The following is a 20000-nucleotide window of genomic DNA, read 5'->3' on the forward strand; positions in this document are numbered from 1 at the left end:
TCTCAAGTTCAAATCCGAATAGAGATGCGAGATCTATTATGAGTAATTTTGAACCTATGATTATTATTATTCTAAAATATATCAACATTGTTTAAAGTGAGTGTTATTAACTTATTGTGAAATTCAATACAACAACCGTGTCGGTTTCATGAAAGTTTAACAGCCTGTTGAAATAAATATGTAAGGAACAAATGGATCTTTAATCAATACAACGCAATAAGTCTTTTTTTTATACTATTGATTATGTTTCATCTTTTTTCGCTGAGTAAGCTTTCTGCGCGATTATGGGCTTTCAGAGAAGACAGGAATCGTAAGAAAACGACGAATTGTGTTGATCACGACCATGAGTCGTGGTCGTGATCACATACCGATTCTTTATTGATCAAATTGTAAGGCGTCTATCTATCGCACGAAAATGTCTCAAGTTCAAATCCGAAAGAGATGCGAGATCTATTATGAGTAATTTTGAACCTATGATTATTATTATTCTAAAATATATCAACATTATTTAAAGTGAGTGTTATTAACTTATGTGACGGTGCATCTTCGTATCTATTCACAGACATTACATTAGGACAATGACATTAAAACATGGACTTTTTGTTATCTATTTTTTAAATCTTATCAATATAGCTATCGCACATCTAAGACGGCAATAATTACAAAGTGTGTAAAACACACAACAATAATACAATCAACACAAGGATTAGATATATCTTATACTATAACACAATTACACTATAATAAAATAATCATAATACATATTTTTCTCCTGCGCATGTATGTTAAGAAATAATTACAAAGTGTGTAAAACACACAATAATACAATTTTAAAAATAACTACAAAGTGTGTAAGACACACGACAATAATAAAATTAACACAGGTTTTACATATATATCTAATACTATAACAAACTTACACACTACTATAATAAAATGATAATACACATTTTACAATTTAATAACGGTTTCTCCTACACATGTATATTAACGACATTAATAATTACAAAGTGTGTAAAACACACAATAATACAATTAAAAATAACTGCAAAGTGTGTACAACACACAACAATAATACAATTGACACACCTATTACACATGTGTAATACTATAACACACTTACACACTATTGTTATAAACTGCTGATCATGCAATTTTTTATTTAACAATTTAACAACGGCTTCTCATGCTTTTTATATTACTACTGGGGGGGGGGGGGGGGGGGGTCTTTTTAGACATCAACAATGTCGTGGGTGAACGCTGAGAAGAACTTGAGAGATTCAATAACATGTTTTCATGTAAGTCATTACACAATAAGCCTCACCCCCTCCTCTTCAAGCTGTCATTTGACTCAAAATGGAAACAATGTAATGAATGATTTGACCAACCCATTTCTTTGATTGCAATCTCATTGGTCAATATGTTTCCAGTTGATTGACTATGATTTACTTTGAAACAAAATGCTTTCTTAAACTATCCCTACAATTCTTTTCTCCGCCTCCATCCCTTCTACCTCACTCTCTCCGTCTCCCTTTTGTTTCTTTCACACATACAAACACACACATACACACACACTTATACAGACTTTAACCTTAGGCTACTATATTTCCCTCCCGCCCTCTTAATGCACAAGCAGTCTCTCTTCCCTCCCCTTCTCGCTTCTCTTTTTCGTTCTCTCTCTCTCTCTCTCTCTCTCTCTCTCTCTCTCTCTCTCTCTCTCTCTCTCTCTCTCTCTCTCTCTCTCACGCCGTGTGTGTGTGTGTGTGTGTTTTACTCTCTCAGTCTTTCTCTTCCTCTCTCATCCTATTTCTTGATATATATCTTTCCCTGCCCACCCGTCTTCACGTAGTTCAAACTGTACTTTGAAATTATAAACCCATCTTTAAGTTTTGACATTTTGAAATCGCATTTCTTCTATTATATAAGACAAAATGCCACATTAATAATTCCTTTCTCATTGATTCTTTATTTAAATATTTAAAATTCTCCAAAAAGTGAGCAATATCATAAAATTGCCGCATTTTTTAAAATGTTTTATTTATTTTAAGGATATCTTACATAATAATAAATAACAACAAAAGCAATAATTGGATGATTTCAAAAAATTGTATGTACATTATTAAATCCATATTCTAAGCTCATGCCAAATTTTACTATTCTCATCAAATTTTCGGTGCCCGTATCTAAGGAGTTATCATTGCCCATTGATTTGACTGTGCGTGAAAACGGTGCCTCACTTCAAAGTTGATTTTCTCAAAACTTGGTTTTTACACTATCCCTACTTCAAACGGTCAAATCTCGGCAATAAATAATCAGAATTTTATAAATTTTGTATCAAATTTTAAAGCATAAAATAAGCTATGATTGGGTACCAAAAACCCAAAATTGAAAAAAACTGACTTATCGTTTCGAGGCGGAGTGTCATATATATATATATATATATATATATATATATATATATATATATATATATATATATATATATATATATAATATATATTGTGTGTGTGTGTGTGTGTGTGTGTGTGTGTGATTGACATATTGTCTCAAACAATATTACGTCGTTTTGGTTTATATGCTGAAAATTGATTTAATAGCCTGTAATGTGAGCCTTGGAAACGTTTATTTGTTTCATAGAGAAAAGAGAAAAGTGTTTCATAAAGAGCTCGTCTTGTTATCTTAAATTTTTATTCACTTTTCATTATCTGGTTCAATCCCACATAATACCAGATCAATGCGATTGGTCAAATTTTAAACAGAAATTGTCTTATTTTATTAATTGCAGTCGAGATCGACTACGACAGCTTCCTGCCAGCAAATATCTTGATGCACGTCAAGAGAGACCTTGTCAGTATTCTCATGGAGTATGGGCAGACCAGGGAGGTACAGGTTTCCTTTGAAGACATGGACAGGACTGGACCTCACCACGCATCCAGGTTTGTATTCCATCCTCCTTCTCATCCTCCACCATCATCAAAATCACCTTAATTATTATCATATCATCATCATCATCATCATCATCATCATCATCATCATCATCATCATCATCATCATCGTTTTGATTACTGTTGTAAAAAAAAAAATCATAAATATTTGTAAAGTCCGCCTGTGCGAAAATAAATGATGATAATTTATCCCAATCACAGACTAAATACATTGGCGTGAAACAAATACCGCGAAAGGGACACGTTTTAATTTAAAATAAAAAGCAACATATGTAAACGCGGGTCAAAACAAAAAGAAAAGCAGTCTGTATCAAAATCAACGCATTCAAATTGTCAATTAATTCATGGGCAGATCGTTGTTACTGTTATAATGTGCATTGAAACATTTCTAAATTGTTACACTTATTAAGATGGAAAATAATTTGATGTTGGTGATAATCACTTGGGGTAATTAATATTATCCCATTACGATTACGACGACGACGATGACGATGATAATTGATTATAATTTGATGATGATGACGATTACGACGGTGGTACGATGTAGCTTCGATTTTCATGATTCTGGGGATAATGTAGGTTGTGATTTTGACTGGTGGTGTTGATGATGATTTTGATGTTGACGATAATGATGAGGGTGATGATATGATGAAAGATGAGGACTCATCATGTTTTGATATAATCGTTCTGGGTCGATATCACGATGCCGGATATTCAGGTGGCTTTCCAATTTAAGTGCTGCTTTGTGGTCTTGGATTATGACAATCGCATTTGCACCAGTGTTGCACCCTGCTTCGAGCCCCGCTATTGACGGCGAAAATTTGAAACCTTGGGAAAGATTTTTTACTTGCATATTCTCACCACATTCGTCTGTACTATCCAGTAAATAGCGTTGTCTCTGCCGAATAAAAAAAATGCAATGACGCCTTAAAGGTTATGTCTCAGCCTACATGTTAAGATTTTCTGTTGTCTTGGGACCCCGTGTAAAGCACCTTGAGCACATTAAGTACGTTTGGCACAAATGATAATGATGGTGAAGAGCGTTTGTACTCCGCGCATTCCCTTATAGAATTAATATTTAGGGGCATATCAGTACAAATTATGATAACAGTGGTCACGTGACAAAGAATGAAGGCCATGGAAACAACAACAAAAATTCACACACAAACACACCAATTGAGGCTATAACTATAAGTCACAAGTACTCCATATAACGGTGGTTATTTGTGACCCACCGTCTCGTAATGTTATCATGTCGGGTTGTTGAAAACTAAATTTATATACAAAAAATATTAAAGTTATCTTAAGCTGACATGGTTTAATGGGGACTATAGAGTTTTTTTTTTTTACTTAAAGAAAACTAAAATCTCACAATTTTTATAATTTTAAGTTTAACATTTACATACCAATACCAACTTTTTTTTATATCTCTTCAACCCGACATTACCGTTTGGAGATGAAAGGTCACATTTATTTTTCATGTTAAGCCATGGCATTGCCTGACCATTCGTTAAGTCCACGCTTAATTTCCTACCACAGATCCATAATGGAACGTGGGTTCTCGAGACAGACTCATCAAACTTTGATCCGATTGACTGGTGTTCGATAATGACGCGTTTAAAACTGTTTCGGTTAAAATCGCGTGTCTGCTGAGTCCCGTCGCACACTGACAAAACACTCTTTTTTTGTTTCTTCAAATTATCAAAATATCGATGATCGTCAACTTGTCAAAAATCTTTATCCCGAGACTGCTTGTTGAATAAATTCCGACGTGATGGGGATCGTCTTAATTAATCGGAATTTGAAGTAAAACGTTTCTGACCAAACTAAAAATATAAGGGGGGAAAATCAAGTGTACTCTCATTGTACGATTGTGTAGCGAAATCGGTGAGGAATACATACTGACTTGCCCCACCCCATTCAGTTAAAATGTCCGCACGCCCACCTCTGACATCGCCCCGCCCCCTTCCCCTTCCCCTTAATGACTCCAATGGATGAAAGTGTTTTATTGATGAAGGAATTGATTAATCGTTAGGACCGCTCAGGTTTTTGAATGATTCAACTTTTGTTCCAAGCAATGAAACAAAAGGACTTTTAGTTCTTTTCACAGTTAAACATTCTACAACGGAAACCTGTCAGAAGACGGAACATTATATTTTTTATGAGGAAAGAGGGGGGAAAATGAATGAGTGCCCTTTATAATTCATCTTTATTTATAAATTAGATCAATAGAGAAAGAACTGATATATTATTCCCTTTATTCGTTCTCATGGGGAAGTTTGTCTCTAGGGTCTATTTCTAAAGAAGACTGAAGTAACCCTGGCGTCAGCCGTAATGCAACACCGCGTTGTTAGCAATAGAGGCTAGATCTCATGCTCAAGAAAATAAAAAAAAGAAACAAACCAAATGTCATAAGAGGGACTTGAACGCATGATCACTTTAACCACTTTGTCTTTATTATGATTTATTCCTGCTTAAATGCCTGAAATGTAAGACTGCAACATTTCGACTTAATGTGATTAAAAAGGGTTGAGTTTGACCCGAAGCGTTATTCTCATTATTCCTAACTTCATTCTAAAGATTATGCTGTTCCTAGGAAACGGAACTTTGCCAATGTAAACAAAATTGATTAATATGTTATTAGTATACATTGCTATCGCTATTCCCTTATAAATCTTTGGTGACTGCTAGAATAAAAGCATTGTGAGTATTGATCAATTTTCAAATTTAATAATTGCGGCGATGTGGTCTTGTGGTATGACACTCGCTTTCGGTCCAGAGTTCGAGCCTCGCGCCGGGCGCATAGTTGAGTCCTTGGACTTGGAGAAGGCTCTTTACTCACATTCTTTAACCTTACTCAGGTGTAAAATGAGTACCTGGCCGTTAATAGCGTTGTCTGTGTCCGAAAAGTTGTAATATCGCCTAACAGGCTTCATGTCCCGTCCTACAAGTTAAATGTTGCGGTTGACCAGGGACCCCTTGTAAAGCGCTTTGAGCAAATTTAGTGGATATTGCGCTATATAAAGCTCAATAAGTGTGTATGAAAGGTGCCAGACAGAGCAAGAAAGAAATATACAAGAAGAAAAAACCCTCCAAAAAATTTTTTTTAAATCAGTCGAACCCCAGTCGAGGTCGACTGATATTTCTTGGGATAGTTTTTTTTTCTTGTATTTTTCTTTTTTGTTTTGTCTGGCACCTTTCATAATCAGTTATTCAGGTCTTTATCTTACGCCGGTGCCTTCTCCTTAATTTTTAAACTTTAATAATTGTAACATAGAGTGAAGTCTCCCCTCGTCGCACAGCTCCCCATGTAGTACACTTTTGCACAAAGAAATATTTGTAATTACGTCATGGATTCTTGACATCGTTTTATCAATATTTTTACGTAACCATTTATCCTTTTCTGTTCTTTTTAACGCTTACATTTATAAAGAAACCGATTTTTATTTGATTTTTATCAGGTCAATCCACCCTACTCATGAAAGTACCTTTTGTGTAAAACAAAAATCATTGTGTACATACCACAAAGAACTACTCCCTGAGTCCATGTCTATAAAGTCTGATAATTGAACTGGAAAACATCTGGCTGTTCAGTAGGCACTATAAGAGACAATTTATAAATATCTAAAATGGGTTTTTCTTACTTTATTCATAAAGCATTCTGATAGTCATGGAAAACACTTTTTAAATTTTGAAAATGTATACATAAATAAGATGTTCAAGAACATATTTTTTTGCTTGCCACTTGATGTAAGAAAATGTTCCAACTTTGATGTCATGAAACTAAATACCAAAAAGATTTATCATACTTGTGAACCACATTTTTAAGCACAGTGACTATATAAATAAAAGATAACAAAATTTGAATCAGACACACATATTTTCCTAAATCTACAGTCTGTTGAAATTCCCACAAAACACTCGCAAAAGTAAATGTTTTGACCTCCAGAATGACGAAATAGCATATTCCAAATATTATATTAACATAATGATCATACAAAATGACCTGTAATTCACATTTTCCTCAAATGGTTGTTTGCAAGATAAAGAAGTGAACATCAGGAAACACGCAATTTGGACATTGGCAGAAAAATAGCTATAATTACGAGCAAAATGTATAAAAGATAAAATATCTCGCGAAAAAATGCTGATAGAAGAAAAATAGCGCATGGTATAAGAAACCAGACCTGCTGAATTAAAAAATCATCTTAACTTTTTGTAAAGTCAATATTCCCTTGTCAAAATGCAACATAAAATTATGAATGATAAGCACAATGTTCGAACCAGCAGCATAAGAAAATAAATCAAACTCTTAAGAGATTCATAATATCATCCCAACGTCCTTCAAATCCCAATCCTGTACATCTTATACACCAACGACTGCAGACCATCCTTTGAAAATTGTTTATAGTGAAATATGCAGATGATATTGCTATTCTTGGCTTATTAAAAGATAAAGTTACCGAAAAGATTTATTTCAAACAAATAAATATATTCACCGATTGGTGTAAACAAAATCAGCTTGAATTAAATGTTGAAAAAACGAAAGAACAGGTGTTTAGTGTAAAAAATAAAAACGACTTAAAGTGTGTGACGATCGGTAAAGGTGATGTTGAGATAGTTGACTATTTTAAATATTTAGGAATAACCATTGATAGTTTCCTCAATTTCTCTCAACATATTAATATAATATCTAAGAAAGGTGCCCAAAGATTATACATCCTAAGGAAATTGAGAACATTTCAAGTAAGGAAGAAAACTATGTTAAGAGTTTATGACTAATTGATTAAAAGTGTAATTGCGTTTGGCTGCACCATATGGTTTGGCGGATGCCGACTTAAAGATAAATCAAAAATTTCAAAATCTTTCAAAGAGGCATCAAAAATAATAAACCATCCTCTTGATGGAGTAGAAAGAATTCATGGAAAAGCAATAGAAAGGAAAGCATTCTCAATTACCAACAATAAAAACATATTTTATACCATGAATTTAGTCTTTTACCATCTTGGAGAAGGTTTTGTCAGATTAAATGTAGAACTAACAAGTATAAATCAACGTTCGTTCCATCAGCAATAAAAATTTTGAATATTTCATATGGTACAGAAAAACCAAGGATTGATTCGTTGACTGATTAACTGCTTAATTTATTTAATGTTAAATTAACTGACCAATTGATAATGATGATAACTTTTGGTGTCGAATTGCCACAATTGTAACAAATTGAAAACGAAATGAATGTTTATGTTGTGTATATCGCACGTGTGAAAGAAAGAGTGGAAGAGAGAGAGAGAGAGAGAGAGAGAGAGAGAGAGAGAGAGAGAGAGAGAGAGAGAGAGAGAGAGAGAGAGAGAGAGAGAGAGAGAGAGAGAGAGCGAAAATAAGTAGGAGTGAAATATCTGTTCAATGTTACAGTTATCATTTAACGTTATAACAAGTGTAACTAAATGACAAATTGCCATATTTATGGACAATAGAGATCTATTATTATTATTATTATTATTATTATTATTATTATTATTATTATTATTATTAAATTTATTTAATTTTTGTTTCATTTCATTTTCTTTAATTTGATTAATTTATTTGTTATAATTTTGTTGACAGAATGGACTGTTGAATTCTTGGAATGGATAAATGAATGGGAAATTGAAATGTTCGTGCCTTTTCGTTCTGTCTTTTTCAACCACATCAATCATCTGATTAATCATGTTTGGAATTAAACAGCTTGAAGAGGGGTGTGTGTGTGTTGTGTGTGTGTGTGTGTGTGTTTGTGGGGGGGATAAAGGAAAAGAAAAGACAAACTAAAACAAACATTGGAGGAGGGGGGGGGGGGCGGGGAGAGAGAGGAGGATTGAATTAGATGTTGACGAACACGTATTCATCTCATTTAATCAATACGTTGTACGGCTTCCATTACTCTCTCGGGCTTGTTTTGGGCGGTTTGACATTGAATCAATGTTAACAATAGTTTCTAATTGAATCACTCAAAAGTCTTTCTATCAAACTTTTCTTCTCACTGTTTTGTCATCGGTTTGCCAGAATGTTACGGTTCATTTATTACCAGAAATGTCTTCAAATTATGGTCCAACAATTATTTTCGATTGCACTGAGATCGAGTTGATTTCCCGTTGACTAATTAAACACCGCAAAGCCTAAACAAACAACTCGGATGTGTGACGTGGTTTTACTGGTGTTATTGTTATCATTGTTGTCATTCATATCATTGTTCTTTTTATCATATGATAATAATAATAATAATAACAACAACAACAACAACAACTACTACTACTACTACTACTACTACTACTACTACTACTACTACTACTACTACTACTACTACTACTATCATCATTCATCATCATCATCATCATCATCAATATCATCATCATCATCATCTTCATCATTACCAGACAGATCCTAATATTAAATTATTGTTACTTTTTCTCTACTACTACTACTACTACTACTACTACTACTACTACTACTACTACTACTACTACTACTACTATTGCTGCTGCTACTGCTACTACTACTACTACTACTACTACTACTACTACTACTACTACTACTACTACTACTACTACTACTACTACTACTACTACTACTACTACTATTACTACTACTACTACTACTACTGCTGCTGCTGCTGCTGCTGCTGCTGCTACTGCTACTGCTACTACTACTACTACTACTACTACTACTACTACTACTACTACTACTACTACTACTACTACTACTGCTGCTGCAGCTGCTGCTGATGCTGCTGCTTTTGTATATGCATACCTCATATGTATCACCTTTTTAAAAGGTTTTTCACATCAGCCGTGGTCGATGGAGAGACGTTTCCAGTCGGCTGTGGGTCCTCCAAGAAGAATGCCAAGAAAGCAGCTGCGGCATATGCCCTCAATATCATGTACGAGAGAGGCAAGCAGAATTTGAAGATGGTCAATGAGTCTGCGGTAAGGAATTTGCGGCCAATTATCTCAAAATGGTATTTTGGCCATGTGAACCTGATCGTGATTTGAATTTTAAACTTAATTTATGGAGATTGAGTTAAAGTCAATGCCTTGTTTCATTTTATATGATTAAAAAAAAAAAGGTCCATCTTGATTTGCCTAACCATTGTTATTAATTTTTAATTAGACTTACTTTTCATCAGCTAGATTATTCCCACATAATACAAGATCACTGTACTGAGTCAAATTTTATAAATTCAGTGATAAAAGCTTTTCAAATTGTTATTGTTATTGTTGTCATTGTTTCAGTTGTTGTTTTTGATTTTGATGGTAGCTGTGTATTATTATTATTATTATTATTATTATTATTATTATTATTATTATTATTATTATTATTATTATTATTATTATTATTATTATTGTTATCATCATCATCATCATCATCATCATCATCATCATCATCATCATCATCATCATCATCATCATCATTATTATTATTATTATTATTATTATTATTATTATTATTATTATTATTATTATTATTATTATTATTATTATTATTATTATTATTATTATTAGAGAACCCGAAATATTTGCGGGGGAAATAAAGGCTATTACAAACAGGCACTCATCTATTATACTTCTTACTGTGTGACCATATTGTGGGCATAGATCGAGACAAATCTTCTGAGGCATCAAAGATCAAAATGGGTTAAGTATAAAGTAAAGTGTAGGTGCGCGCAAATGAATTTGGCAATATGGCGGCCGGCGACATAGCGATTTCCAATCGCCAATAAAGGACCTATCATAATGCTCGAGTGAGCGGACGCTTCTTTTCTCATTTTTATTTTTTTACAATGTACGAAGACCAAGAAGAAGATGGTCACAAGACATCAGCGAATGGATGAATAAGCCAGATGGCTGAATGTGGACGGATGGTGCAGGACAGAAGCTTGTTTCGATTGGTAGTTGTGGATGCCACGTCCAGGAGGGATACGCCATGATGATGAAGGATGTTTATGCAAGAGAAATGGGTTTTAAAAAATTCCCATTATCTAATGAACCTTTTAATTCGTATCAATTATATTATTTGGATTCACATCTATAGACAGTGCATAGTAGTGTTTTATAAGTGTAGGCAATGGAGCAAATCAATTGAAGAAACAAGAAGAGGAGGTGGTTGAGGGGGTTATTGCCGCGTTTTGTGATAGTAATGATAAGTGGAGTAGGTTGTCGGTACTACGTGCTCTCTATCAGTCTAGGGGTAAAACAGGCACAGTGTTTATTGATCTCTCTGCTGCGTATGTGGACTGGTGGCTTGATGCTGAAACTTGCAAAAATAATCCCATGCAGAAAAATCTTGAAACTGCTCTCATACATGACAGGTCCTAGGAATTTCCATGTGGTACTTGGTGGCAACACCAGCAAAGTCAGAAGAATAAAAAATGGAGTACCACAAGGCTCAGTCTTAGCACCAGCATTGTTTAACGTCTACATAAGCGACATGCCTCAAACAACTTCCACAAAACTAGGATATGCAGATGACTGGGCCTTAGCATACCAATCAAGAAACTGGGAAGATATAGAAACAACTCTTAGCAAAGACACCACGCGATGAAAAGGTGTTTTGACAGATGGCATTTAAAAATGAATACGACAAAAACAGTTGCAACTGCATTTCATCTTAACAACAGGGAATCACAACGAAAACTGATGATCAAGATTGATGACACAACACTATCAACTGATCAAAATCCAAAATACCTCGGAGTGACACTGGATAGACAACTGACCTATAGAACCCATCTTGAGGGTACAGCAAGAAAGATAGGGAAACGAAATTGTCTACTCAGAAAACTGACAGGAACAACATGGGGAGCATCGCAAACTCTTCTCAGAACATCAACCCTGGCCATTTGCTACAGTGTGGCAGAATATTGTGCTCCTGTTTGGACGAGAAGTGCCCATACAAACCTTGTTGATGTGAAACTAAGAGACTCGATGCGAATAGTAACTGGATGCCTGAAATCAACCCCAACACAATGACTGCCAGTCATGAGCGCTATAGCACCACCTCACTTGAGGAGAGAGGATGCAACAAAGAAATGGATGTCCAGAGCTGAAGAAGATTTTGGAACTCCTCTGCAAACCATATACAAAACTGCGCCCCCAACATCAAGACTAAAATCTCGTTCACCTTTCTACCTATCAAAGAAAGAAAACTACAACACGCAAGAAGCCTGGTATTAGGAATGGAAAAGGAATAAGCCAACAGGAGGGGAACTAATTGAAGACCCCTGTAAAAGTCTCCCAGGTCTACAGGATCAACCAAGAAAATGCTGGGTAGCTGCAAATAGACTACGGTCAAAACATACAAGAACAGCTGCCAACATGCACAAATGGGGGCTCCAAGAATCACCAACATGCCCTTAGTGCAACCAAGCACCACAAGATGCAAACCACCCCGTACTAGATTGCCCAGACACAAAACTGGAAGGGGGATTTGAAACCATCAACAAATGTGATGATGACTTCGAACCTGGATTGATACCTTGTTGACTCTTGAAAAGTAGGAATTAAAAACACAGAGATAAACTAATGAATAAATAAGAAAAGTAACAAGTTTCACTAAAATATGCCTTTTAATATATAAGTAAAAGCAAGAGTCCTATTTGATCAAACAATGATCAACATACAATGACGATAACAACAATAACGACAACAATTAATTACACTACATGCCCTACACAGTCACACACACGCACACACACACACACACACGCATACGTGTCTCGGACACATTAAGAGGACTCTCACCAAATCCTACATTGTATGGACGTATCATAGCTCAACAACCAATAATACAAACAGGCTGATTTTTTTAATGTATCACCTAGACATGAAAAGATTGGTGTATGCCAAATTTCAGCCCTCTGCTTCAATTTTCATATCAACATTATTTTACTCATACATTATTGGGACGTATCACTAAGTGGACATCGCATGACCTTTGAACCTCAAGCATGTTACACAAAAACATGAAAAACAAACATTAAACAGACTTTGTAGAAATGTACTCCGGGCATCTAGATTCTTAATCTATGTGCATTGGAATATTGTATTTTTATGTTCTCATTGGTTCCATTCTGGAATCGAACCTAAACAATATGATTTGCCTATTAATGTCAGGACAAAATGATGGTACATCGTTATTTCGTGACTACGTCATTAAGTATGAGGTTTGTAGTATTGACAATAATACAAGTCTCATAGCCTTTGGACTGAAAAGATAGCTATCTTTAAACTTCATTCTGAAATGAATTCAACATTATTTTCCTTATGGGTTGCATTATTTTACATACATTATCATAGTGGTACGTTTGAAAAATAAATGTTTCCGCTATATGACGCCATTGTTTTCTTGTTTTGTTTTTGATTGTTTGTTTGTTGTTGTTTGATTGTCTTTGTTTATTTTGTTTGTTGTTTTAAGATTAACATAGCAATAGCAGAGATTAGAAATAGCTTATGTTTCATAGCAATGATAATCATAAAGGAAACTAACATATAATTCAACATTTTATTCAACCATGCTTCAACCTATCACACTGCCAAATTCGGCATAAACTGCATTAAAACCAAAAGATAGAAAGTCACAGTCATTCAACAATTATCTCGATCCGTGATAAGACTCTACACTACAAAGTTCTTTTTCAAAAGGGCTAAGCTCTTTAAGAACGTCATCATTGTGCTTGTCGGTATCTATATAGAGCTATAGTGTTTGGGGCTTAGTTCCATTACAATAAGATAGTATATTATGAGAGTTCAATTATATGTACACGGTGTTCACCGATATGCTTCCTGTCGTCTGTTCAGTTACAATAAGATAACCCACTCCGATTCACAATCCGATTTGTAACTCTTTTAATCTTCGCTTCCTTATCCATTTGTAGTCAGACTGGGTGTAGTCAGACAATTTCATCTTTGAAGCCTCCCTTTGCCTTCTTCTGTTGAATAATATTATTCGTACTAGCGTAATCACACCGAGTCTTTCCCATTTTTCCTTGACAATGCATTTTGGCGCCAACATTTCCATGGTCAACTTTTCAGTTTCACTAGTGAGGTACTTCGACAGCTTTGACACATCATCTGTGAGTGGAATAGTCTTTGTGGTATTTTTCTTTTTTTTTCATGTAGGTTTCTTGCGGCATTGCAAGTTATTTCCTGATTCCACATAATTGTGTGAAGCTGATAATATGCATCTGTTCTCTCTGTCATAACTGTATCTCCAGTCTCAATAGCTTTAGCTTTCAACAGAATGCAGCAGTGTGCCAAACTATGTCCTAGTTTTAGAGCAAGGGATGGTATTCCATATGGATTTGTGTCTTTTGAGTAGGCTGCCACCTCTCTTACAGCTGAGACAACATCTTTGAATCTTTCAGATTGAAGGAAGTCTGATAGTCCCAACGATTCGCAGTTAGGTGCACTCCTAAGCTTAATCAAAAGGCGGGCCAATTCTCTTAATTTATTTCGAATATGCCCGTGCCTATATTTGTCATGTCCGTTCTTTGTCGTCTCTCTGAGGCCAAGAAGTTTTATAGTTTCATCGCTCTTGGCCACGATTGAAATAGGGCCATTCCGTAAAAACATCATTATTTCATTATACAGATCGTTGTCAGATACCTGTGGTAAAAGCAACTTTCCTTGTTTAACCAATTGCTTCCGGGTACACTTTCAGCTTTGTTTACACATTTATGCCTCCAAAGATCTTTCTTAGAGACCCAACCCATACATCTCAAACATGGCACAAAGTTGCTTACTTGAGTTAATGTTTTTTTCCCTTCTTTTGACCACCACCATGCCTGTTCCTTGCTTCAGCGTATTGATATTGTGTGCATGGTTACCAGCATTGCGAAGTTTGGCAAGTTCATCTTTTTTAGTTAGGGAAGAAGCATTAAGTAAAGGCACCATATCTTTTTCATTCTTGTGTTGTGATAAAAGATGACGTTTTAACTTTGCCTGCTGTTTACCACAAAAAAACACAGAAATGCTTTTTAGAATCTCCTCTTGTGTTTGGCAGATAACATCCCTCAATTCTATTTTGGTTCACTGTTAATTGGTTGCCTACATTTTCTTGCGAGCCTGATAAATCTGTGTACTCCTGTGATCTTGAGTCCGTAACTTTTACAGTCGCAGGTTTTTCTAAAAGACCAACTGGTAAAAATGTCGGAAAAGAGTCAAAGTCTGAATCACTAGAATCAGGGACATAATCACTGTCATTAGGATCGTCATCAATATCAGAAAACATAATATGTATGTAAGTCTTTTCGCATTTCTCCAAAGACTAGATCTAGATCAGTTTGACAAGCAGTCAATGTCTGAAGATGAAGAAGGATGAAAAAAATGAATATGACGAAAAATCATGCGAGGAAAGAATAAATTACAACAGGTGGAGAAGAAGAAGAGAAATAAGAACAAGAAAAACTAGAAGAACAAGAACAAGAAAGATTATTGAAATAAATGGATAAGGAAGCGAAGATTAAAAGAGTTACAAATCGGATTGTGAATCGGAGTGGGTTATCTTATTGTAACTGAACAGACGACAGGAAGCATATCGGTGAACACCGTGTACATATAATTGAACTCTCATAATATACTATCTTATTGTAATGGAACTAAGCCCCAAACACTATAGCTCTATATAGATTGAAAACCTGACTAACCAAGAACAGTCATATCTGGATTGTTGATTGGGAACGACGAAAGGCTGGGAGCAGTATCTAAATGATTAAAAAATAATGTTTGGTTTCTTCACAATTTGATTAGTTAAAAAGTAATTTTTTGAAAAAATTCAGAGTCGCCATAAAAACGACGACCTCCTCCACAAATAACTTCCAGTACAGGTTGTGTTTCCAATCTTTTATAAGAGCTATGAGACGAAATGAGATTTATCCAAGAAAACAAAATAGAGGGGTCAGAGTTCAAAGGATATACTAATTTCTTCTTCTTTTTTTTTTCTGGTATATCTAGTTGTGAATAGGGTGAGTGTAACTGAAGTTGATTGATTAATCCTCCTATCACCCCGTTGTCCTCCCGATCGTCATTATAGTTTTGGTACTACTAATGTATGTTTTTGATTTATATATTCATGTATTTATTTTATTTCAGGCAGATAGCTGTGATCTGAAATTTTCGAATTCCTAACCTACTTACAGTACAGCAGACTCTCTCTCTCTCTCTCTCTCTCTCTCTCTCTCTCTCTCTCTCTCTCTCTCTCTCTCTTTCTTTCTTTCTCTCTCTCTCTCTCTCTCAAAAGTCTTGGACCCTTCCCATCAATCAATCAATAAATATATCTATCTATCTATCTGCCTGTCTATCTATCTATCTGTCTGTCCGTCCATCTGTCTTCCTGTTGGTCTGTCTATCTATCTCTATTTTTCTATGAATATATCTGTTTTTCTATCTGTCTGTCTGTCTCTCTATCTATCTATCTATCTATCTATCTATCTATCTATCTATCTATCTCTCTATCTATCTATCTATCTATCTATCTATCTATCTATCTATCTATCCATGGCTGCTTATCCCTCCTCGTTTTCTTTCGTAGAACGGGAATACCTGCTAGTTAATGTTATTTATTATTTCTATGTATAGAGATATGAAAGAACGACAAGTGAAAAAAAAATAATTAAGAAATGCAGTAAAACTACAGTAGAAATTGTAATGTAGGCCTCAAACATAAAATATTAAAGTAAGATTGTTTATACCGCATAAACTGGACTACTGCTACGGTCCTCCATCTTTGAGTTTGAGTTTGAGTCTAAGAAACGAAAACAACGAGGTCCAATTTCATACACACAGCCTATACACACGTAATTAACTTTACTCTGCAGTTATCGGGACACCGCAATTTTCGGCATACACTCGGGGTGTGTATAGAGCTGTGTGTCTAAACGACAAAATCGCTCCGTTGCAAAGACCAACTCATTTCTTGGAAAAAATTTGTCAGGTGATCTAAAAACTGGCGGGAAGTCTGGTTTTGACATCAAAACATTATCAGGACGTCCACTTAACGGGGTGTGTCCACTTAACGTGAGTGTGCAAACATGAAATTGTCCCGTTAACGTAGCAAAAACACACACACACACAAACACACACACACACACACACACACACACACACACACACACACTAAAAGAAACATCATTCGTCACGCGACAGCAATCACAACTCAAAATAGTATACCAACTGTCGTTGTCACCACACTGTCCGCGTCATCATCATCATCATCACCATCATTATATTATGGAATCTTATTATTTATTTGGCAAATTGGATTTTTTGTAACATTAAGGCTCCGAAATCATTGGACCAATCGTCACAAAATTTTGCATGATGGTTATATTTGAGACGAAGATGGTTTGCATGTATTCTGAGATTGATTAGACATCGTGATGATCAAACTTATTTCGTCAAAACTCCATTGAAAACAGTCGTCGTCATTTTTTAGCACGTGGGCTGTGTGTCAACCGTCCAGTTAGCGAATATGATAGCGAGGTGGGAGTATTGCATTGAATCAGTACGAGTTAGTGGTTCCTCTCATTAATTTTAATACAATCTATCTATTTTTTCTCTCAAATTATATGAACCATTTTATTCTGTTCTCAACATTAGGAAGGAATTCTACGATAAGTGACCGAAATATATATAAGATTTAATGTAGAAAATAACTCCGTGTCCAAATATAAAACTCGGTGGAGTTCTTATAGCAGGTTGAAAAATATATTGTCTATTAAGACAAAAGAAATTGAGTTCAAATTTTAGTAAACACTTGAATCATAAATTTTGAGTTGATCAACTTATCACGTTCATTGAACATACAGCTATACTTACGAACAGCTTTGCTTGTCTATAAATAAAGAACATTGTTACAAGATTTAAAAAGATTTGTTGAAACTAGTTTTACGCAATGTTGTACCATTGCTATCCATGTACTCTCATTTGCTGTTATATGTCGCGTATTTTTGTTTTGTTCTTTAGATTTAAATAATTTAATATTTATTACACTTTTATAAACCATTTCGCAATAGAAGCGTAAAAGCGGTCAAGACAGAATAGTAAATAACTTTTTGTCTAAATGAATCTCTATAATTTGTTGAAAATAAAATATCTTTTCGTTATTCTTCTTTTTTCTCTTCCACCCAACCCCTACCTTCTTCCACCCTCATACCTGGCCTATCCTCAACCTGCTAACCCTTCACCCAACATCTTGTTAAAATTACAGTTCAGGAAAATTGGTGCCCTTAACCCAAAAGACCCAGAATCTCGGGCCCATAAGGTAAGCTCTGTTAAAGCAAAAATTCAAATTGAGAATATTTACCTATATAGATTATCATTCCTCATTCCCTCAGATTCACCATGGCCAATGTAGAATGAAAAACTCACACATAAACATAGATGAGGGGGGGGGGGGGGGGGGGAGGAGGAGGAGAGAGAGAGAGAGAGAGAGAGAGAGAGAGAGAGAGAGAGAGAGAGAGAGAGAGAGAGAGAGAGGGGGGGGGGGGGGGAGGAGAGTTTCAGTGTTCAATATTTAAAAATCTATTTATTATGTATATTCATTGATTATTTATTCATCCATATGTAAACTGCATTAATCATTTCTCTGTCCAGGTGCTGCTGGCATCCCGCCATGCTCTTGAGGTGTGTCAAGAAACCCAGTTCATCAACTACAGCAAGGAGAAAATAGTGGCGACATTTGTGCTTGAATTGCATGGCAAAATGAAAGTCGTTGCTCTTGGAACTGGTCAGTTGTCATCGTTGTCCCAAGTATCTGTTTTGTTATGCGTTTTTGTGGTTATGTTTTGGAGGAAGAGGGTGGGTATTTTAAAAAAAAAGAAAAAATATCAACTCAGACTGTAAATGCAAATGAAAAAAATACGACAATATTTTCTATGATGATTATAATTGTATAATTGAAAAAACCCTCAAACCATAACTTTGGACTACATGGGTGAATCCTGTTGACATCAGCAATTTGTTTTATGGACTATCTATATTCCTTGATGGGCGACCGCCTCTAACCATGCTGTACGGAAGGGTGTAATTAAAAAACTCCCAACATAATGCACATGGAAAATTGTTTCTTTTTTCTTTCTTTTTTTTTTTGTTTCTCTTTATCTCAACAGACTGACTGACCCATTCAAATTGGGTATTTCTGTAGATGACCATTAAAATAAAGTTACTACTGTTATAGTTGTTTCACATCATAATATAATGATTTTTTTTCCAGGTAACCGGTGTATCTTGTATCCAAACTTAACCAAAGATGGCAAGAAAGTAATCCATGCTCATGCTGAAATTATTGCCAGAAGGGCTTTCATCAGGTAAATCAACATTTTTCTAAATGGGTTATTACACACACACACACTCTCTCTCTCTCTCTCTCTCTCTCTCTCTCTCTCTCTCTCTCTCTCTCTCTCTCTCTCTCTCTCCCCCTCTCCCTCCCTCTCTCCCTCCCTCCCTCCCCTCTCTCTCCTCTCTCTCTCTCTCTCTCTCTCTCTCTCTCTCTCTCTCCCTCCCCCCTCTCTCTCTCTCTCTCTCTCTCTCTCTCTCTCTCTCTCTCTCTCTCTCTCTCTCTCTCTCTCTCTCTCTCTCTCTCTCTCGGTGTGTGTGTGTGTGTATGTGTGTGTTTTGAATAACTAAATAAGAAAATATCTACTCTCCCTTTTTGCGATGCCCAAACAAATTTGAATATTTTCTTTTTTTATTCCTAGGAGTAGAACCAAAATTTAACAAGAATGAGTTAAAACTTTCCCCTAATATACGATGTAATAATAATAATAATAATAATAATAATAATAATAATAATAATAATATACTTTATTCATCCAAAAAAATGGAAATTCGTTTACAGATGTGGCATGCATAAAAATGTATAAACACAAAGTTGAGAATCTATGGCGACAATGTATACATATATGTATGCAAATGTACAAACATGTAAAAATATACAACCAAGAACCAATAGCAACACCTTATATATTAATTTAATAAATTGAGATAGGCCATACCTCTGGCCTTTAGTCCGAACTTGTGAGTGTAT

General features: G+C 35.2%; 1 protein-coding gene across 2 annotated transcripts in view; it reads left to right on the forward strand.

Annotated features, from left to right (window-relative positions):
• The window catches only part of LOC144978560 (double-stranded RNA-specific adenosine deaminase adr-2-like), an 83193-nt gene that overhangs the window by 52886 nt on the left and 10307 nt on the right, over window positions 1-20000 (forward strand). For both annotated transcript variants that reach the window (XM_078924776.1, XM_078924775.1), the window contains 5 exons: window positions 2786-2936; window positions 9754-9904; window positions 18183-18236; window positions 18569-18701; window positions 19188-19281. In XM_078924776.1, the coding sequence (XP_078780902.1) occupies window positions 2786-2936; window positions 9754-9904; window positions 18183-18236; window positions 18569-18701; window positions 19188-19281 (583 nt within the window). The remainder of the gene's footprint in view (window positions 1-2785; window positions 2937-9753; window positions 9905-18182; window positions 18237-18568; window positions 18702-19187; window positions 19282-20000) is intronic.

This window comes from Berghia stephanieae, chromosome 8 (assembly GCF_034508935.2).
Source record: "Berghia stephanieae isolate SIO BIC M18660-M18661 chromosome 8, UCSD_Bste_1.3, whole genome shotgun sequence".
Lineage (NCBI taxonomy): Eukaryota > Metazoa > Mollusca > Gastropoda > Nudibranchia > Aeolidiidae > Berghia > Berghia stephanieae.